At 43.3% G+C, this 23,485-nt stretch overlaps 1 protein-coding gene across 1 annotated transcript in view; it reads left to right on the top strand.

Moving 5' to 3' along the window:
* Nucleotides 1-23,485, top strand: part of TRPC7 (transient receptor potential cation channel subfamily C member 7) — a gene marked incomplete at both ends in the record, with an annotated part of 151,748 nt that overhangs the window by 52,038 nt on the left and 76,225 nt on the right. The window contains one exon of the mRNA XM_084252620.1: nucleotides 7,132-7,314. Within this exon, the coding sequence (XP_084108746.1) occupies nucleotides 7,132-7,314 (183 nt within the window). The remainder of the gene's footprint in view (nucleotides 1-7,131; nucleotides 7,315-23,485) is intronic.

The raw sequence follows: 23,485 nt of genomic DNA, 5'->3' as shown, positions 1-23,485 counted from the left end.
AGTTGAGTGCTGGGCTAAGAAGATGCCCGCAGCCTCTGCAGTGCTGGTTCAATCCCGGCCGGCTGGCGAGGGTCCTACATGGCACAGCAGACCTCTCCTGCAGCACCCGTTGCTCCCCTCAGCAGTGTATTTCATCCGTCTGCCTGTTCTGCTCCCTGCTCTGGCTCTGGTGAATTCTCTCACCCTCCCGCACTTCTGACTGTACCCAGTGCTTATATAAAATAAATAAATAAATTTAAAAAATAAAAAAATAAAAGCAGATGAGTAGCCCAGAAGCTGCTCAATATATTGACTAAATAAAAAATGCTAGATCAGTAATTTTTGGCTAAAAGCCAGCAAAAATCTGTTGGCAACATTTTGTTCCTAGACATAAAACTTTGAAAATTTATCAACGAACATGAAAGCATGTTAGTGACCATTTTTATAGTCATATTAGCAAATACATCCACTCAAAATTAAACAGTTGTCTGCAGACAATATGATTGTCTACATAGAAAATGCCAAGAAATCTACAAAGCACCAGTGAGTTTCACCAGGTCATAGAACATAAGGTTAACATACAACAATCATATTTCTAATCATAGCAATGAATAATTAGAAGCCAAACATTTTAAAAATATTTCCAATAGCTAAAAAAAAAAACTTATATATGCCTTACTAAATATATAAAGAACATATATGTTGAAAGTTATAAAACACAAGTGAAAGAAACCAAAGAAGATATAAATAATGGAAAGATATAATATGTTCATGTTTTGGAAAACTCAAGCTGATCTATAGGCTTAACATAATTCCAATAAAAAAGCCCAGAAGAATTTCTTATAAATATGAACAGGTTTCTTAAAAATCATATGTGAAAAGGAAAGGAATAAGCCAAAATAATTTGAAAAATAATGGCAAAGTTGGAGGAGCCAAAGCACCTCGTTTTAAGATTTACTATAAAATCACAAAAATATAATGAAATAGTAGATATACTGGACCAAGGAAACAGAATAGAAAGCACAAAAATAAACCCATAAAATATGGTCCACAATTTTTTACCACTGAGCAAAAGCAACTAAATAGAGAAAAAAAAAATAAATCTTTTCAACAAACGAATATCCTATAAAAGTTCTAGAGAAAAATTTCCAGAGCACATTTGTGACTATGCATCAAGAAAAACATTCTTAGCTATGATACCAAAGTCATATTCTAAAAGGAAAAAATCATAAATTGGTGTCGCAAAAATGTAAAATTTCTCTTTGAAAGCTATTATTAAAAAATTAAAAGGTAAACCACAAAGAGAAAATATTTACAAACTCTGTATATTATTTTTTAATTATATTCACAATATATGTAATACAGGAACTCTCAAAACTCATTAAAAAAAAAAATAAAACTATGTCTCAGCACTGTGAAGCTATTGGCAGCCACTGCAACAAGAGTTCGATCCCTGGCCAAGGGAGACCTAAACCACATGGCGCAGCAGACCTCTCCTGCTTGCCAACTACACCCCTCAGCAGTGTATTTCAGACAAACCCACCTGTTCTGTTCCCCATCTGTCTCTGGTGAGTCCTCTCACACACCTCCAGCTCTTGTATGCAGAAATAAATAAATCTTTTTAAAAAAAAGGAAAAGAAAAGAAACTCAATTTTTTTAGTGGACAAAAGATTTGAACAGACACTTCAAAGATCCAAAGACAGCAAATAGGCACACAAAATGATATTCAACATCATTTGGTCATCAGGGGATGCAAATTAAAACCATGAGATGCACTACTCAGAAAAGAAACTGACCACAGCAATACCTGTGTATTCACCTATATAGATTCAGTTGGGGATTCAAATATCCATATACCTGCCCATCCTTTATTTCTTCAAGTTAGTTGAGAACCAGCCCCAATTGGGCCTGGAGGTTCTCAGAGTGCGTTAAGTAGAAGGGAATGAAGATGCTGCTTCCAAGAGACAGCATGGTGAGAGGGAAAGACAGCAGGATTTGGGTCAGACCAACCTGTTCTGTATCTTAGCTCTGCCACTAGCATGTTACCTTAAACAAGTACACTGTTCTGATTCAACAAGTATTTACTGAGTGCCTATCACGTTTTACAAAAGTGTTCGTCTCTGATAATACATTTATGAATTCATGACCTTAAGAAATTGACAATCTGGACAACATGGACAATAATTATAAATAAAATATATACTGTGTCACGTGGCCACAGCCTTATAAAGAAAACAAAAATATGGGGGGGCAGGAAAGAGTGATGGGGATGAAGAAGTGTCACAATTTGTTGAATGACAAAGAAAGCTTTACTGAGAAAATGGACTGTGAAGACTTGAAGGAGCCAAGAGAGTTGATGCCCAAAGAAAGAGCATTCCAGGCAAAGAGAAGAGCCAGTGCAAAGGTCTGGCCTGTGCTGTATTTGAAGGCCAGTGGGCAAAGGGGCAGAGCAGGCTGAGGGAAGGAGAGAACCATTGGAAATAAAATCAGGGAGAGGATGGAAAGGCAAGATAATGTATGTCGTTATAGGACACCAGTCCAGGGCTTGAACAGAGCAGTGCCATGATCGAATTGCTTTTTCTAAGTATCCCTCCAACAGATATAGTGAAAGTATAGTAAGGCTGTGAAGGTATACTCTAAGGACCTGGAGAGAATAAGGATACGTACTTGTGTTAACCCAAGCAAGAGATGATGACTACTTAGACTAAGATAGAAGAAGCAGAATTGTGAAAAGAGATCAGACTATGTACATATCTGGAAGGCCCAGCTGGAAGGATCTGCTACAGGGTTATATGTGCAATCTAGGAGGAAGACAGCAATCAAGAATAAATCCAAGGTTTTTTTATCATGAGCAACTGAAAGTGTAGGTAAGACTAAGTAAAGTGGAAGAGACAAGATCCAGAAATAGTCTTGTTAAGGTTGAAATGTCCATTAGGCATCCAAGTGGAAATGTCGGGGTGGCAATTGGATACAGAAGTTCAAGAGAGAAGGCCGAGCTAAAGATAGGAATTCTGGAGTGATCAGCACTTGGATGGTATCTCATGGTTTTAGATGAGATCACTAAGGCTGAGACTATAAATAGATAAAAGGAGAATTCGAAGAATTGGGCACCTCTTTGAGGCACTCCAAAATGAAGACATCAGAGAGACGAGACTTAATCAATGAAGAATGTAAAAAGTAGCCATTTTGGAAGAAAAAACACAGAAGAGTATGTTACACTGGAAGTCAGGTGAAGGAAGTATATGAGGATGAGGAAGTGATCAGGTGGCTATATCAAAGCACACAATAGGTGACAGAAGATGAGGACTGAGAGTCACGCACTGAACCTAGCAATACACAAGTCACTTGTGTCCTTGACAAGAACAGTCTCAGTGGAGGGGGAAGGTACGGCCCTCACTGAGCGGGCCGTGAAAGTGCAAGGAGGGCAACTGGAAACAATGAGTGTAGACAATGCTATTGAGTAATTCTGCTATGAAATGGAACAGAAAATTGGAGAAATGGAGTCAAGAGAAGTTTCTTTTTAAGAAAACAGAATAGCAGCATGTTTCTAGAAAGAGCAAGTAGGGGTAGAGAGAAACTGACAACGCAGGGGAAAGAATGGAAGGCTGCAGGAGCCATGTCCTTGAGCGGGTGAGGGGCTGGGAGGCAGCACGCCTGGAGTTGCTGCCGTAGATAAGCGCAGGGCCAGTTCGTGCACAGTGAGGAAAAGAGAGTCCATGGGCACAGACACACGAAGGTAGAATGTGTGATCACGTGTGTGCAACTTCTCTCCTGATCACTTCTGCTTCTCTAGCTAAGCAGAAGACAAGATCTTCACCTGAGAATGAGGAGAGGGAGGAGAAGCTAGAAGATGAGGGTGAGAAGAAAGTATAAAATGCTTGTTTAGGAGTGTGGGAGAGTAACTGGCCCAGAAGCACTGAGGAATTACTGAGTTTGGAGGAAGGGGTGGACAGTTCGCCTAATCAGTGGCATGATGTGTTCTCCAGCCACATTTACTCTGCAGAGGCTGGAGCTCAGTGGTGACAAGTTAGACTCAACTGAGGTCAGGCTGTTCTCCAATAAGAATAAAGAAATCAGAGGAGGGCAGGAGAGCTAATGAGATATATATATGTGCAGGGTGATGATGACTGACTGAACTATAATCTCTAAAAGGAAGGAGACAGAGACCTACAGGGGTTAAGAAACAGAAGGAAAAGTGATATGATCACCTCGTGGATCTGGCAGCATCAAAGGATTGCTGGAGGTGGGATCCCAAGGGAGTAGCTGGACATACAGGAGGTGGTGACCAGAGAGAGGGAGACTTGAAGCTGGGGTCATGGTCAAGGTGCAGCTTTCGGGAATAACTAAGAGAATGAGCAACTGAGTTAGGGATGAAGACAAGGCCACTGGAAAATACACTATCAAGGAAATGAGAATATCATGAGAATAAAAGCAGCAGAAATGCTGGGGCACAACAATGAGACAGGAGCTAAAATCTTCAAGGAAGGTGAAAGAATGACCCAGAAAGATTTAAGTGACATACAAAGAAAAGTGGATTCAGCTGATGAGTTTCTCTCAGTCTCAGCTTCCTTGTTTGCAAACTGGAAATGTTGATAGTCTTTCCATCATGAGATTTTTACAAGGACTGCATGAGATGATACACATAGAACACCTGACACCCTTTGGGACTGGAGACCTCAGTTATAGAAATATTACATTTCTTCTAAAAGGACACCTGTAACGTTTTGGTGTGTGCCTCATCAACCTCCAATTAAAGTGCAAGAGTGCAGCTTGGAAGCTTCCCAGAGCTCAGTCTGCCACCGTAAGTCATAATCATCCTAATTCCCCAGCTCTGTGCATGTAGCTTTCTCTGCTGAGCTGGGGCCTGGAGACGGACCCTCCCATATGCAGCTACCCTGACCCATGCTGTCTCCTTCCTGGCAGGCCTGGCTTCTCTCCGTCCCTTCTAACCATTTGAAAACCACAACCTGAGTGTCTATGCCACAGGCAAAACACAAATTACCTGCTTTGATTACCCTGATGTGTCTCCCCTTTTCACAGCCAGGCAAGCTGAAAGGACCCAGGAAATGAATGTTTCCAATGAGATAGCACCTTTTGTCCTGCACTGTACTGAACCTGGAAATGTGCGAGGTTCAGCAGCAGGATAGTCTGACTCATTCCTAGCATGGGGAGCATGGGTCAAGGACTGGCTCAAGCCCTTTCTGCTTCCTTTCTATACCCACGCATGGATTCTGCTCTAAGCAGAAGTTTCCACCAAAACATGAGTTCTTGTCTAGCCAATAAGGCAGTGTCTGTTTTACCAGAAACAGGCAATAATATTCTGAGACTCTTTGTTCACAGAGCGAACAAGGGACCCCGAGTCACAGCAGCAAAGGCTGCCAGAGTTAAATGTGTCTGGTCCATGTAAGAAGGTGAATTCCCTTGTCCATTCTGCTAAGCCCAGTGTCTCCTGAGCTTCCCACCTCAGGATCATCAAAGGACTGCAGTATCTCATCTGGGACAATCTCTGAGCAAGTTTTACTTAGCACTGTTCTTGTACAATACTGAGAATGGTCCCCAGAAGCCTCCCCACCCCCACGCCCACTATTCAGAGACCACATATGCCTGTCCATTGCTAATTTTTCACTGTGCGGAAAATAGTAGGTCCTCAAGAATGAATGAATGAATGAAAGGTGTCAGGTTAATGTTAGGAATGGAGGAGGCGCACACCCCCTCAGATCACCACCTCAGTCCTGTGCAAAGTGCCCCAAAACAGAACATTCCTTTTCTGAATTTTTCTTCATGACAATCTGCCTGTACTGAGCAGTCATATCTACCCAGAATTTCTGAAACTTCCTTCTTCCACCTAAATTATAGATAAAAATGAAGGGCGGCCACTTGTCTGAAAACATTTTCCTGATCCTTTTCCATTTCCTGGCAAACAAACATTTACTTGCCTGTTTCCCTAATGCAAAGAGACATTTTGATGCAGCAGTTGTGAAAGGAGGCAAGAATCATTAATTCAGGAAGATGGCCGCAGTTTGCCAGCCTCCTTCTATTCTGCTGAAGAGTCCAGGTGCTGGAAAAGCACAAATGCATTCCTCTTTACCAACTGCTATTTACCAGTCTGAGGCTGCTGACGTTGATTATACTAGAAATGATGTTTGGTGCCTGTGTTGCTTCTGAATAGACTAAGAAAACAATAAGCAAGGCTCTAGGGAAAAATATTTTGGGGGAGTAGTGGTAGGCGGAAGACATGAACATGCGTTTGTCCGACATTTTGGATCATCAAATGGGATTTAAGCAATCTGTTTGGGAAAGAGAAAAGTTGGCAAGTCACTAGGAAAGTCAGACTCACAAAGATAATCAGAAAGGCTTTCCTAGGAAGGAAAAAAGAGAGTTCCAGAGCTAACTCATTAACAAAACAAAACAAAACAAAGGTCAAGGTTTGAAGATGTTTATTCAACAGGGGAGTAATTTAAGGCGCCTTGATTTGCCATATAAAAGGATTTGTGGTAAGAAAGGATCATGTTAGATTTAAATTACATTAGATTTTTAAATTTATCACTTACAAGCAGATTTTCAGGCACATAAAAAGAAAGCACACCTCTTACGGTTTTTTTCCAATTTTAGCATATCAGTCATATCTTTGCAGTAGCTTCCTGCGTACAGCAGTTACCATTATAGATTGGTAGTAAATGAGTGAAGTGTTATTTCCATCAGCCTTAGAAGTTCATTTCCTTATCATTCCTCCCTCAGAATTGGCTCAGAATTGGGCACTGAAAATTTTGGCTTTGAAAAAGCCCAGAAAGGGCTTTGGCAGGCGCCAGAATCACTTAGAGAACAAGGTTAAAAGATTCCTGGCCTCATCCCCAGTAATTCAGACTCAGGACAGGGCCTGGATTCTGCAGGTGGCATCACCCAAGGTGATTCTGAGGCAGGAGGCCCATTCAGCACACCTGGGGCAAATGCTGGCTTAGACTCCCCCAGTGCTCTAGCTTTGCTGTATTTGGAGAAACTGCCGTGCCTTCTGGACCCAGCACATCCCTCTGGTTCCAGAGCACTCAATAAGCTCATACTTGGTGGACAGTCGCTGATGGATACTGCTGTGCTGGGCAAGCCGATCTGTGGGACTCAGTGTGACCCACCCCTGATTTCTCTTTATTCTGTTAGAACGATTACAGGAAGTTATCTATGCAATGCAAGGATTTTGTGGTGGGCGTGCTGGACCTGTGCCGAGACACAGAAGAGGTGGAAGCGATTTTAAATGGTGATGTGAACTTCCAAGTCTGGTCCGACCACCACCGCCCGAGTCTGAGCCGGATCAAACTCGCCATTAAATACGAAGTCAAGAAGGTAAGCTTCCCCCAAGTCTCAGCCCTTCCCGCCTGCAGGGCTGCTGGCCTAGCTTCACGCTCATGCATATTTTATGTTCCTGTGAGGTGATGATGAGGACACCAATTACTTGACTTGTCTCCAGACAAGGAACGACCAGTCTTGCAGGATTGCTCAGAACCCATCTCACCTCCCACCCCGTTTCCTCCTCACTAGGGGAGAGAAAATTTATAATAGTCATTCCAAGAACAGGCCTCAAGCCTAGAGAATAAAAGATTTTCAGCCTCCAAACCTCCAGCAGGGACAATGTCACAGTGAATGCTCCCATGAGCCAGCAGACCAATTCCCACGTTTTCGTGAGAAACATATTTTTCAGTTCCTATTACTACTCGGTAGCATTTACAGAGTTTTCTCTGTGCACCTAGGGGCTTGTTATGTAGAAAACATTTTAGAATCTTTGTAGTCTTTGTAGGATTTGTGGCTCGGAGAAGAATTTCCCTCCCAAGGCTTATGAAAGTCTTCATGAGCAGGACTTTGGCAAGAGTAAGCTTATCCCACTTCCTCAATTGACCTGCAGGTGTCTTTAGTGGCCACTGAGCACTAGTACCTCAGAAACACCTAGAATGGCTAGTCAGGTTGAGATCCTAAGAAGAAAACTGTTGTTTCCACTCTGGATGTACTCTGGATTCTTCAGAACCTACTCTTCTGATAGGTGGCATCATTTGTCCTGAGGAAAACTGGAAAGCTCCAAAGATCCATGTGTTCAAACATCAATGTATTTTCCACATTAGTAAGATTGCGAACCAGTCTTTGTCGGGTTTTTCCTAGCTTTTTCACAGGGAGCAATACTGAATGGCATTTTTTAAACCCTCAAATTGGCCTCTGGGCATTTCTCCCTTGTCTGGTTAATTTGTGTGGGGTAAATTATCCTTCAACAAACCACATGTAACTATGGATGTTCTAGAGAAAACATCCACATTTGATTAATATCTTCCTGCCCTTTTACTCTTAACAATCAAAAACTCTAAGAAGTACAGCTCCCTTTCAAAGACTCTGAATCCCTAAGATATAACTGATAAATCCCGGGAAAGGTAGCTTTATATGAAGAGAAGGAAGCACAGAGTCACTGGGAGACGAGGAGTCAGGCTGCAGTCTCAAGTATAAAACTACCTTCTTAACGCAGGGGAGGTCACTATTATTCACCTATCCTAAGAGTTCACTAAGGTTTTTCATGAACGCATAGGAATTCTTACATGAAGTTGTTGAGATATCCAGGACCTTGGCATTCAAACAAGCCCTGCTGTGGAGAGTGGCAAAGTTAAAAATGAGCTCGTTTCCAGAATCACAAGCATTTCCTTCCTCCCCCAAGCCATAGTATCTTTCTGCCTCCCAGCACCGGGTAAAAAGTGAAGATATCTTTGAAAACCAAAAAAACAGGAATTTTCAGATGTATAGTGACAGGTTTGACTATTCATGAGTAATTCCAATGGCCCATGAAATGCAAGTATTCACCAATTTTCTGAAACATAAATTCAAATTTCTTAGCAAAACTGTCACTGAAGGTAAGTCAGTCAGCTAGTCCAGAAGTCTGGCCACTATCTCATAGCTACAAGTCCCCTCTTATTGTCAACTACCAGGGACAAAACAGAAGACAGAGTGAAATACTCCATCAATTTGATGGTTTGAATCAGAATTAAAAGGTTGTATGAGGGAAATTATTTATTTCATGGTATTTGCCAATGAGGGAATCCTACAGGTCTCAAGAAATATCCATCCTTAATGTCAAGTGCTGACTGCAATCCATAGGTAGGAAAATGATAAACAACCTGCATAAAATGTCAGCCTTGCTCATTTCAAAGACCTCTAATGGATAAAATTCTCTCGACCAGGTATGCCATCATGCAACAGTAAACAGAGTTTTCCTTGACATTTATTCGACATGTATTACCAGTGAAAATGATGTAATATTAAAAAGGCTTATTAATATTATAATGATACTTCATTTTAAATTTATGAACTTTAGCATGCTTGCCTGGGCATAATCTAATCCTGTGTCTTTGAGTCATGGAATGACTAGCACCAAGGCCTATTTACAAATATTTTCCCTTTTACATTAGACAGACAGACAGCTGTAACTATAGTTTGAGATAAATCTTAAGGCTAGATTATAAAACCATAGAAATTCCTGAAGCTGTACCCACATGAAAGTAATCAAACCATTAATTCAATAATTAAATTATTTGTTGGTGGTGGTTTCATGGGCTACTAATAGCTGTGACTTTAAAAAACGTTTCTATTCAAATAGATTTGGAGACTTGGAGTTAAGCAGAGTCTAACAGGCAAAGGGTATAATGTATACACTTGACCTCAGAACTCAATTTCTCTTGGGGCATCTGGTAAAACTAGTTTTCCAAGTAACAGCCCTGGGGAAATTCTAATATAGAAACAGCCTATAGATCTATGATATAACTGGTTCTGAATGAAGTGAGTCCCTCTTCTGTGGCTGGCGCTGCAGCCTGGATCATTGACTGCTTGCACCCCCTAGCATGTGATCCTCCCTAACATCTGGCTGCCTCCATCATAACATCAACCTCCATTAAAGGTACAGAGTTATCTCACCACAGCACAAGAAACCACCTGGTAAAGGAAAAAAGTCAGAAAGTGGGTGTCAGGAGACCAGATTTCTAGCATGATTCTTATGCTTACTAGTTATGAGATCTAATCAAGTCATTGAAGCTCTCTGAGCCTCATTTCCCATCTGCAAAATGGACACATAAGCTTTTGCTTTACAATTTTCTGTGATCTTTCAAATGAGCTGATACGAAGGGAAATGCTTTGGACCTGCACAGTTCCTTGCAGCCCTACAGGGACATTGTTGACATCTCACTACTGTCATTCAGCCATGTCCGCCTTCCTTGACTGAAGAGAAAGAATTCCTTCTATTCACCCAGTTATTCCCTTGCTTGTCTTTGTTATCTTCCCAGAGAATGCTAGAAATGTCCCCTTGGGTAAGCACGAGATTTTTATAGCCTAAACTTCTTCCTGGAAAGACCAAAGCCTTATGAGAATATGGTTGTTCTCCATGACATCTATCTTAAGAGAGTAACTAAGCCAATAAGCCAGTGAAATGTGTCAGCTAAAAAGTTAACTGCTATATGTGGAAGCCCGTGTTGGAGATGTGACCAAGAGGGTACCCTCTGAGGTTAGGCCTGGTGCAACCACTTATTGATGGGGTCACTTCACAAGTGCCTTATACCTCTCTGTGTCTGAGTTTCCTCATCTATAAAGTTGGGATAATTCCTACTTCACAAGATGATAAGAAACAAATAGGTATATATATATATATATATATATATATATATATATATATATACACACACACACACACACACACACAAACACACGTGTGTGTGTGTGTTTGTGTGTGTGTATGTATTTCTCCCAAACAGCCCTAGGCCTCCCCAGTGCACCAGTCAAGGTGTGAGGTGGTATTAATACATCCATTGCACTTGTTTAAAGCCAATGCCCACATTACTTACATTCAAGACATTTCTGTTGTCCCTCTCAGTCTGTCTGAGCCCCTTCTGGCTACAATGTCTTCAGAAACCATGCTTGCTTCATGAACAAGCAAAGATAAGACCCACTCCCCATGTTGAGTCACACTTATGCCCAGAAGCATCTCTGCATTTACCTTATAGTCCCATCAGATGGGAAGACTCAACCAGTCCCTGAATCCCAGCAGCAGTTTATCTAGGCTCAGGCCACACTCATAAAGGGAACTCAGTGCGTCACATGGTCTTTGCTCAGTGGCTGGTCAGAGACCCAGACACAACATTGGGAGCTCTATTCAACTTTTCTAGCTAAACACTCAACTCTGCATCCTTTATCTCCTCTCTGCTGTCTTTGTACCTTCATGTCTAGGTTAATAGGAATGCTATCTTCTCTCTTTTCCCCATATCACTTCTACCTTCCTCCTAACTCCAGGTCTGCTTTAGTGAGCATCTCATGAAAATTCCATTTACTGAAAGAGAACTTTGTGGGCACGTATCCTTGCAGATTCAACTGCTAAAGGAAGGTGGGACAGAGACCTTGGTCCTATTTTGCATGGTAGGTGACTTAATCCTACCTGCAGAGAAGGAGGCCTCTTAGTCATATGCACAAGTTTACCACTAAACAAACACACACAACAAAAACTGAAAAAAAACCCATACAGAAGTAACCTCTTCCAGACTTCTTAGTGGCCCCCCAATTCTGGCATCTGGACATGTGACTTCACTTGGGGGATCTAATCATGGCACCAGCCATCATTCCTTCCAACTGATGATACTCCCCACCAAGTTTGAAATTTCAGGGGTACCCTTTCCTGGCTATGCCAAGTTCCTTGGTGATTACTGGCTCAGACAACTAGTCTCACATAAAATAAAGACCCAGGGCAGGACTGTGGGGAGGAAGGTAAGATACAGGAGGGGAGGGATCTCACTAGACCTTTTTCTTAACACTGTGATTTTCATTCACTTATTCACCATCATTTCATAAACATTTACTGATGTCGACTACACCAACAGTTCTGTGCTGAGTACTGCAGAGATTAAGATGACCAAGACCCAGACCTTGCCCTTGATGGGTTTGGGCAGCAATGGAGAGACGTGTGAACAAAGGGTGGCAATTTGCAGGGTGCAGAGGAATAGGAAGGGGGCAGCATGGAAGCCAGAAGCAGCTCAGTCTGGACCTCAGGAAGTTTCCCAAAAGTGAAAATGCTTTCGATGGGGTTTAAAGGATGCAAAGTGGAGGATGGGATGGCCATGCAACAGAGCAAGGTGAAGGGGGACAATTTAGGCAGTGTGAGCTGAAAGCTGGAAAGCCACTGACACCTGAGGAACATGTTCTAGTAACACGTTTAGAGGTGGGTCAATGTTTCCTCAGACTCTATCACCGGGAAAGAGAGAAGCTGAAAAGTGTGTCACAAACCCAGGGTCTCCCCTGGTGGTGCAGCGGTTGAGCGCTGGGCTGCAAAGCTGCCCGCAGCCTCTGCAGTGCTGGTTTCATCCCCAGCCGCCGGTGAGCATCCCACATGGCACGACAGACCTCTCCTGCCACACCCGCTGCTCCCCTCAGCAGTGTATTTCATCAGTCTGCCTGATCTGTTTCCCACTCTGTCATCTCTAGTGAATCCTCTCACCCTCCAGCGCTTCTGACTGTACCTAGTGCTTGTATAAATAAATAAATAAATCTTTAAAAAAAAAAAAAAAAAAAAGACAGCACAAACCCAACCCCGAGGGCATCACATGTCATGCATGGTTCTAGGATATCATAATGGCAGCACTAGCCAACAGAATTTTCCATAATGATGACAATGTTCTATTTTCTACTGCCCAATATGGTAACCAAGAGCCTCATATGGCTAATTAGCACTTGAAATGTGGCTAGTGTGACTGTGGAACTGAATTCTTAATATATATTTTTCATTGCTGTAAAGTTCAATGGCCACACATGGCTAGTGGCTTACCAAATGGATGACCTGGCTGCCTACCTTCATCCATGCACTCAGGAAGCTTTCACTGAGTGAGTACTAAGAGTGCTGTGCTAATCCCTGGGAATGTGGCAGTCACATAATGTCACTCATTGTGGGGAAGACAGGTGTTAATCAAAACATCAGACCAAACTATGTTGCAATTAAAGTGAAAATTAGAAAAGAAAAGAACATGTTAATGTACCTTGTAAACGGAGATGTGACCTAGTCGGGGAGATCAATGAAGGCTTCTCTGAGGACCTCATGCCTGCTCTGAGAGCTGCCGATTGAGCTGATGATTGAGAAAAGGTAATGGGGGGAGGGGCATTTCTGACAGTAGACATAGTCAAAGCATGTTCAAAGGTCCTGAGGTGAGAAAGAACACAGCATCTAAAAGGAACTAAAAGGCAAACACGGCCAAGTTAGAAGGTATGAGGAAAGAGTGGCATGGAATGAACCTAAAGAGAGTCAGTTTATACACATGTGCACAGACCATGCTGAAAGATTTTGTCTTTCTTCTTCTTTTAAGAAACATAGGAAGCCAGGGCCTCCCCGGTGGCGCAGCAGTTGAGCGCTGGGTTGCGATGCTGACCGCGGCCTCTGCAGCACGGGTTTGATCCCCGGCTGCTCCCCGGCCACCGGAGGAGGGTCCCACATGGCGCGCAGACCTCTCCTGCCTCCCGCTGCTCCCCTCAGCAGTGTGCTTCGGGCCCTCTGCCTGCTCTGCTCCCCGCTCTGGCTCTGGTGAATTCTCTCACCCTCCCGCGCTTCTGACTGTACCCAGTGCTTGTATAAACAGAACAAACAAACAAATAAATAAAAAAAAGAATTCATTAAGATGTAATCAAGCTTTAAAAAAAAAAAAAAGAAACATAGGAAGCCACTGGGGGACTTTAGTCAGAAGGGGCCATGAAAATTAGGGGTGCTGGAAGGACAGCTTTTCCTCTGAGAAAGGCTGGAAGACCAAAAGGGTGGTTGTGGATGCAGCATATTTGTTGAGCAAAAAGGGACAAGGTATTATTCAAAGCAGGCTAACTTAGGCTGTGTCAACAAGTGACACTGAAGTTACAGTGGTTTTTAACAAAAGAAAATTTATTTATAGCTCATCCTAGTCCCATCTTGTGATAAAATTCACTCAAGAGCCCTGGCTGATAGAACAGCCACTACCTCTACGGCTTCCACCCTGCCAGAGGGAAATGCAGCTCCAGAGAGTCTCACTCCAGCAATAAATACTTTCGCCTGGAAGGGACACAGGTCATTTCTGCTGATGACTCACTGTCAACGACTAGTCACACCACCCTCTGCACCACAAGGAGGGCCAGGAGGGATAACCCTGCCAAGCACTGACAGGAGAGAAACACAGAGCCGTTTGGCAAATAGCACTAATGGCCACCACAGGAGAAAAGCTGAAGGAGCTCGTATTAATAGCTTCGACTTCTCTCTAAATAGGAAGCAGGAGCACCCCCTGAGGTAGAAGGCAGCCTGAAAAAGGTGGAAAAAATGTTTGGGAAAAATTCTGTTGGAGATAGAAGAGAAAGCAGAACAGTGTGATTCAACATGGCCAAGTGTGGAGACTGCAAATTCTTTGGCAACAGTCTTCTTCATAAAAATGTCTCTACAAAAACTGGTAACACACCAAGCCAACGTCCTCCGTGAACCTCAATTCCCAGCTATCAATTTCAAGATTCTTGCACAGACTTGGGGCCCAAAATGCACAAAACATGCCCAAGGGCATAGCACACACAAATTTCCCTCAGAGAAGGATGCTTAGGAGGGAGGAAGAGGTTGCAGGAAGGGAGGATATTCCACCCACATCACCACTGGCCAAGGCTGGGCCAGGGCCTCCAAGTCCAGCAGAAGTCCCTGCGCATCTCGCTTCCAAAGATCACCACTGTGTGCACATTTTACAATCATGTTATAAACAAGCCCATTTTTCTACCTGGAAAAACTCCCAGAAGAAACTACAACCTGTTGAGTAACAACATAGTGTTGTGGCTAGGAGGCTGCCTGCCCACACGCTCTGCTGACTAAATGTATGCTTTTAGACAAGTTCTTTCATCTGCTGTCTGCAGGGCCTCCAGATGAGGCGGATACTGCTCCACTTCTCAAGAACCTCCTGGCTTTAAATCTGTGCTGACAGCGACAGTGATGCCCAGCAGTAGATGCACAATTGGCTAAAATCCCTTCCCTGGCGCACTGACCACACTAGAGAGGACAGATGACCTCTGCTGGGGCTCTGTTTCATTTCCTCTCTCTGCACAGAGCCAGTAAGCAAAGGGGACCTGGGGACACCAGGGCTTTCTAGAGGACGTCTCAGAGGCCAGTCAGACACTCACATGCTCTGAGCAGACATTCTCCCACTGTGTTTTCCTGCCGAGGCATCGTTTAACAGATGCTCAGAGTTAAGAAGATCAGGGTTGTCACAAACACAGTCTGGTGGGTCAGGCACTACCCCAAGCTGCACCACGGGATGCCTGGGAGCTGCCAAACGCTGTTGGAATCCATTGGTGTCAAAAGCATCAATCAGCGTCCTCCTTGGGGACTCCTCTCAGTACATCTGTGGCCCTAGCATGGCAATGAGGCACAAAAATGGTCAATATCCATTATTCTCCCAGTTCAGAGGGTTTATCTTTTCCATAGGAAAAGAATTTTTGTTTTTCTCAAATAGCAATCATAAAAGACAAACTAATCCAACTATGCACACATCCTTTTTCTGCCTAAAAATCTCTCAGAAGAAAAACAGAACCTGTTGGGCAGAAGCACAGTGCTGTCTGGCAGCCTGACTGCACCTGTGGGACCCCAGGTCCCTCATTTACTGGACTTGTGGGTACAGAAAGTCATTTTGCCTTTGGGCCACAGTTTTCTTATTTGTATGCTGGGAACAAACACCAGCACCTAGTACACAACCATCAGTGTTTATCACACTCAGCATGTCACAAGAACGCAGTATGTACAAACATGAGTTAATGGAACCTGGCTGCCACATTGTTTTTCCGAGCACAACTACCCTTTGGACTAAACCAGGGTTTCTCAACCCAGTACTGCTGACATTTGGGTTAGGTATGTCTTTGCTGTGGGCACTCTCCTGTACATTATAAGAACATGTAGCAACAGCCCTGGCCTCAACCCTCCAGATACCTTTAGCACCTTCTCCCAAGTTGTGTCATCCAAAAATGTCTCCAGACATGGTCTCCTAATGTCCCTGGGGAAAAAAATGGGGGGAAAAAGTCATCCATGTTGATAATTTCTAAGGGTAGTTTTCAGGAACTAGTTCATAAAACCCCTAACTGTAAACTTCTGAGGCCAAGTGTGTGGTTCTCCAAGGAAGCACTGCATCTTGCTAGACCAAACTCAACATTAGATCCAACTCAAGCTCACCGTATCCTTTGAACAAATTAGTTCTCACATTTACCTACAAAATGAAACCACTAGGCACTTTGTAAAATAAATAAATAAATAAAAAGTCAATGTCAGTGTCCTTCCCACAGTTTCTAATCTTATTCTTCTGGTTGGGACCCAGGGATTGTATATTTTAAAGGCTCTCTGATGAATCTAAATATTGTGCGGCTGAACTCCTGGAATGTGGGCCCTCCTCACTCATCTGGTCTCTGAAAACAGAGAACAGTGTTCACCCTACAGATGGTGCACAGGTTCTAGTTTGAGTAAATGAATAGATGGGTGTAAATTATGAATCATTATAGTGATCCTCCAAATATCTGTAACTCCCCTTGTAATAAGAAATTCATGTAACAGATTTCAGATGATGTCCCCAGTAGGCTTGGAGAATAGGGCTGCGTCTGCATTCCCCCCACTGGGGATCTGTGGCCCTTTTGAGTTTGTAACTCTAGAAAAGACAGCTTACTCCTGGAGAAGCCCTAACACTGGTTCTGGCTTGGCAGTCTAATGGGGTGGCACAGAGAAGTGGGTGGTTCCCAGGAAGGCCCCGGGGCAGTCAGGGAGAAGCAGCAGGGCCTTGTCCTCCATAGGGTAACTCAGAACTGAGTGTTCATAGTGGATCAGAAGAGCTCCCTCCACTCACTAGTCTGGCTCAACTTTAGCAGGGAAAAGCAGACTGCCTAATGCCTCCTCGCTGCCCTTCCTCAGCCTACGGTGTATCAGCTTGCACAACTTTCTCTACAGGGCAACTTTCTCTATCACTGTCCACTTGAAAAATTGATTTTGGATCCTCAAAGTACGGGTTGTCACATTAGGGCAGAAAATGGTTGCCTTTTGGGTTTTCTTCCTTTTGTTCTACTCTTTCAATATATCAATATTTACAACAAAGGATAATCCTTTAATCCGTTTTCTTCTTCTTGGTTAGCATGTTTTCTAAGTGAAAGAGTCTTAGTTTGTATAACTATCATTATAGTCATCATGTGCTCCATCTGCTGAGACTATTATAATACCCAGAGACTTAAAGTTGAATAAAAAGAAAAGAATTTGAGAAGCATCCAGGGGAGGAATATAAATCCTTAAGGGCCCCAAGAATAAATGCAAATCGGATACATTTACTGGCCCCAAATAGAAAGAACAACAAGAGCCATTTTCAAACTGTCACTTTATCCCAGAGTCAAACAGTTCTTAGAAATTAGTGTTTCCCCCAAGGAATTGAGACTAACATCAGTAATTAAGCTAAAGACCAGCTATACATTTTTGTCTCATTATTTCTGTACTAAATGCTCACATATGGATTCCGTTTTAATGAGCATTTGATCTTTTATATATTCCCCGTTAGGTACCATAATGCATTATTCTTTCATTAACATTCATCTGCCTAAGGTCACTTGCAAATTTCTTGATAGAAGGGGAGTTTTGTAAGTATAATTATGGATGAAATTTTTTCCTTAACAGAGAAGGTTTAATTATGCAATCCATGCCATAGTCATATCTTGGCTCGAGGATTGTGACAGCTGCTGACTGGCCTACTAACCTGCGCTGTCTCTCTCTTCTCCTCCCCAACCCCCCCCCCACACACACACACACACAATTTTTTTTGAAGTTACCAGATTCTGACATGGCCCCATATAAATCTTCCATCTGAAAGTGAACCAGACAGGCGCATTCCCTACCCCAAGGGAGCTTGCAATCTGATGATAATCCCTGCTAGAAGGGAACCTGGCACAAAGGTCCTTGGGCAAGTGAGCGATCATGGCAGAGACCTGCGATGAGCGGCAGGAGCAGGATGCGGTGGGAAAAGAAGCTGAGATGTGGGTTCACTGGATCCAGATCTTGCAGAGGAGCTCTGAGTGTGAACAGCCCCCCTTCCTACCCAAACCGAAGCAGAGTGCTGGCCTTTTGTGCACCTCTTCCTGCCAGTTATTAGTCGCAGGCTGCTGGCAAGGGCAGGGCATAAACTCCTGGGCATTTCAGTCTCCCCGGTGGCTGAGGACAGTTCTGAGGGGTGTATCTGTGAGCCTCTAGGGCCAAGACACCCAGCAACTAGGTATGGGTACACCTTACTGGTAAAGGATCTTGGCAAGTAAACAGCATCATATTGTTTTTAAAGCAAGAAGATTTAATCCAAACATGTAACCATGGCCCATAAGGTGTTGCGTAGTCTCTGCCACACTCTTCAATCTCACTGCCACCAAGCTCCCTCTTGTCGGGGATCTCTACCTATACCGTCTGCCTCTCTGTTCCTTAAATACAGCCCACCAGCTCCCACTCAGAAATGCTACTGATCCCTTTCCCGCCACCCTGCTAGCTGGACCCTCCTCATCACTCAAATCCTAGATCCACTAACTCCTGCTCAGAGACCCTCTGACCATCCTATCTGAATGGGGTCCCTCGTTGCTCCTTCCCTCACCAGCCTACAGAACCCTCCTTTGTAGTAAACAGCACTTGCTTACTTACTATCTTCCCCAACAGTAAATTCTATGGCAGCAGCTGACTATACCCCTAGTCTAAAGGAGACCCAGGCATGAGGAAGAATCTCAAAAATATTTATCAAATATATAAATGGTTGAATGAATGAATGTGTCACACCTAAGTTTTCCTCCAGTTTTAATTTTTCTGAAATACAACAAACTCCCACATTCATGGTAAGATGCATTCTCTTAATCTCTCAGTGTCCTATTAAAGATCAAAATAAGAAAAATAGGAAAATGCCCCATAATAAGTGACTAGATAGATATCAGGCAATATTTGTCTCATTCTTAAAGTCCTACAACTACTGACAGTGAGTCTGTGGCAACTCAGATGATGACTGATACCCTTATTATGTTAAGAAAAAAGGCCATTTACATCAAAATTCCACTTTGTTAATTAACAAAGTTGGTAATGATTTGGTCACTAGGTTGTATCCTGAAGAAATTACAAATCAACTCATCTTTTAATGCTTACTCTGCAGCGGCCCCGCTGCTGCGTCACCATCTGACTGCTCTGCTTTGCTCCCCTTCAGGCAGGCGTTAGCTTGCCCTAAGCCGGCAGGCTTGTGAGCTGGAGAAGGGGTGGAATAACCAGGAAACGGCTATTATAAGCTAAATCTGCAGACACTGAAAAAATAAGCAAGACCTAATCTTGAAAGTTCCCTGCCATTAGGAGCTTACATCCTAAAAATCAACATAAATCTGAACCTATTTTTCTAACAAGAGAAGGAAAGGTTAATTCAGGCAAAATGATGTGAGAAGCCTTCATGAAGGAAGAAGAGGTACTTCCAATGAGACCTTGAAAAATGAGTCAGCTCAAAAGCACGGACGCATTCCATACAAAGAAATAGTGGGTGAAAGTACCAATGTGTGACAATGTTGGGAATTACAGAAGGTTGAGGTGAGGGCACAAAGCAAAGAGGAAGCTGGAGAGGAGGAGGCAAAATGAGGTGGGGAATCAGGAGCCCGGGGTAGGAGGAATACAAAAGGCCGAGCAGGCAGGGCCAGCGGTGGTGGGTGGCCTGGGAAGGGTGCTGAACTACACGACCTTCATTCCATGATGCGAAAGGAAGCCTCAAGGTTGTCTTTGCAGTTTGCCTTTGTAATTGCACTTGCTTTATTTATTGCACAAACAGCATTACAATAAGAAAATATTTAAATGATAAGGAATCTACAACCATATGCCCCATAAGTCAAATGTTTTCATTTTGTTTGCATTCTGGTAATTCTGTCCCATATGCAGACATATATTTACTTATAACTACAGATAATTTTGTGATTTGATTCACCTAGCATGAGAAGGTAAACACTTGTCTGCTTTCCTACATTTATTATTTTTATGTCATCATAAGATTGATGAGCCACTGTTCATATATCCTCTATTGGAAACATTTACTTTTTGTATATATTTATAATTTTCCCATTATTTCCATACATATGACTTTCTTTTCTATTATTTCCTATAATTGAATTTCTGAGAGTGAAATTCAGGTTCAAAGGACAAAACAGTTGCAAAATTATCTTACCAAAGGGCTATACTATTTGTCAATGTCAACAGTGTTATACAACTGAACTGTTTTTCACCAGTGCTTTGCAAGCATCAGGATTTTCCCCACTAATTTAGCAGACGTAAAATACTATCTTGTGCATATTTTAAAATGCACTGCTCTGATCACTTGACAGATGAGTGTTCTCTGCATGAATTCTCCCTGCCCTCAGTCACTCACCACAGTACCTTTGGTATTTCTATACTGGAGCCTTGATCGTACTCAGCTTCATTTGGAAGGCTCTTGTACAACACAGAACTCTACACACTTGTGGCTAAGGCAGTGGTTTGTTGTGAGTGTAAGTAACAATTCTTCCATAAATGAAGGGGATTTGGCTAAGATGCTACTAGAGAGGTTGAGCATGAGGTGATAAGGGCTAAAAATAAAGTTGGAACTTAGCTGACTAAAGGAAGGAGATTTTAACTGTTATTCTGGAGGTAAAACACAGCCAATCCAGGTTCAAGCTCAACCTAGTGGCTTCCATGAGTCTGGCCTACCAATCTGAGGATATGTGGCTTTTCTCAAGTCCCTACGTTGCCCGAACAGAGATTTCATTTATATGAGGGAGGGAGTCGGAGGCCACATGGGAGCCCTGGAGCACTCTATGGCAGGGTGGGACAGCAAAAGCCCTGGGTCCCTCCACAGTAGGCAGGGGCTTTAGGGATTGGGCAGAGGACAAGGAGAGAAGAATCATCAGGACTCAAGAGACACACCCAGAAAGAAGGGGGGTGGAGCAGCCCTCTCGCTAGGCCCAACCCTGGCCTTCTCCACCCTGCAGTACACACCACAGCTCCCGGCAGTCTTGGGCATATCTTCCCCATATTAAGGATGAAAATTTCTACCCGACAACAGAGTGAGTATAAGCTCTCCAAACCTGGTCTGGAAAAACACATAAACAGACCTTTGGATAACGTGGGACCAAAGGCCCACGTGGAGCAGTGGTTAGAATCAGCCCCGCTCAAGGCAGGCAGCCAGGGGAAATCACGCAGCCTTACTTTCCCTTCATCTCTAAAGCACAGAGAGCAGCACTTGTTTTATGACATTCTGGTACAGAGTACGCACCAGATGAGTGTGGGCTATTAGAATACTACAAATGTTATCTTTCAAGAATTATTCTGATCCACAGCAGGAATTAGGGGAGTTGCTGCATGTTATCTGGGGGTGGCAGGCAAGTCTCAGCCCACTCTAAATCACTAGAGTCTATTACTAGGGGGGGGAAATTCTCTTTCTAACCTTCATTGTTCAGTCAAAATTATTTTTTATCATGTCATTAAACTTCTATGTATAATATTATACATGCATGTATATATAATATGAAATGTGCAGTCAGTGGAGAAAAGTGGATAATCAGTATTATTTTGCTTTGTGACTCTCTGGGTAAGAAACCTCACATCTTAACAGCCACTCGGTACAGATGAAACTCTGGAGTGAGAAAGTCTAGATGGTTCACATTCTCGCTGTGTGTCCTTAGACAAGTCATTTAGCTTCTCTGTGCCTCAGTTTCCTCACGTGTTAAGACAAATACATATTACATCTATGCCATAGGTTATTTTGAGGATTGAATTAATATATCACAAATAATGTTGGCTCTTGTCAATTATTATTTTTTCTAAATCATGTGGAATCTGGCCCAGTCTCTCAGTCTCTCCTATCCAGGCTGCCCAAAAATTCTGTCTCGGTCACTCTGGAGTGCCCTCCTCTGTGGCACACCGTAGTCTCGAGAACTGACCTGTGACCCCAAGGAAGCTCTTGGCCTGTGCCCCCTTCCCCGGGGACACCTGATGCCAGCACACACTGCTTGCCACCATCTGTCCCAAACTGCGGTTCCAGCCTGTTCACTCAACACTGTTTGAGGGTTTTGTGTGGGGTTTTTTGTTTGGTTGGTAGTTTTTTGTTGTTGTTGTTGTTGTTTGTTTTGTTTTTTGAGTACCCACTGTGTCCTAGATACTATACTAAATGCTAAGAGTTCAATTTAAAAAAAAATAGATGAGAATATGTTCCCTCATGAAGCATCCAATGGAGCAAGATCTCTGGCCAAGAATGGTGCTGGGACCCTCCCCTGTACTAACATAAAGAAGTCCTAGCATCGGCCAGTCCCCCCAGCAGTCTGGAATGAACCACGTCAGGGTTCTTCTACCTCCAGAGCAGAGTTCAAGTGCAGTCAGATATCTACACCACACAGAAAACTCCCAAGGGCTATTTCCCTCTTCTGGTCCCAGGAAATGCCCCTCCAACATCAGGTACCTTCCTTCAAGCCCTCTTCTTCACTGGTCCTTAATCCCAAAAAAAAGGCTGGCATGTGATCTTCAGACCAGTCCTTAAACTCCCCAAAACAGAACTTCCTCCTGAACCAGGACCACCTCATTCACCAGGATGAGGTTCAGCTGGACCTCAGAAAGTAGAAGCAAACCAGCATTAATTCTCCTTTGCAGGGACTTCAGTCAAGGGAACAAGACAGGCTCATTCCCAGGCAGGTTTTTCAGACACCCAGAGATGCAGAGGAGGGTCAAGGGAGGAAGCACAATAGCTCAGCAGCAAGTAGGCTACAGAGTCATCAAAGGGAAGGAAGACACAAACAGACCCGTGGGTCTGACAACCAAAGGAAATTAACACAATTTTGAGTGAACAATTGCAATCGAAGTCAAGGGCTGGATTTCTGACAATTGAAGCAGCAGGGACGATCAAGAGCATAGGTGAGTCAGCAATGATGATTAGGACACACGCTTTTCCCTCTGGGAAGGAAGGGCAGTCCAGGAGGAGCCTCATGATAGAGAAGAGGTGAGGACCATGGAGGAAGCTTTTGCCCAGCACCCCATGAAGGAGAAAGATGTGCTGGGGACTGAAAACTGAAGAGAGGTGTTTTACTTCCCTTTTGGTACATAAAACTTAATGACTTTAAAAAACACACACACACACACAATCATTTTACTCAGTTATAATTCTGTGGATCAGAAAATCAGAGTTCAAGAGGGAAGTTCTCGGTTGTGCAATGCATCAGCTGGAGTACTTCCGTCAGCTGTAGTCAAATGATAGCACCTCAATCCTCCCTCACATGGATCTTTCTCTCCTTCCACATGGCTCTGCTGGGCTTCCCTGGCAGTGTGGTGATCTCAAGGTGATCTCTTACATGGCAATTGCCTTTAAGAGGGAATTTTCCCAGGAATGAAGACAAACACAAAGATCTATCTGTAAGGTCTGGTCTTAGAGCTTTGCAACATCACTTCTGCCACATTCTACTGATCAAAACAGATCACAGAAGTAGACCCCAC

Source organism: Talpa europaea (assembly GCF_964194135.1).
Source record: "Talpa europaea genome assembly, chromosome: 13".
NCBI lineage: Eukaryota > Metazoa > Chordata > Mammalia > Eulipotyphla > Talpidae > Talpa > Talpa europaea.
Note: the sequence above shows the minus strand (reverse complement) of the source record. Positions and strands in the feature narration are given on the sequence as shown.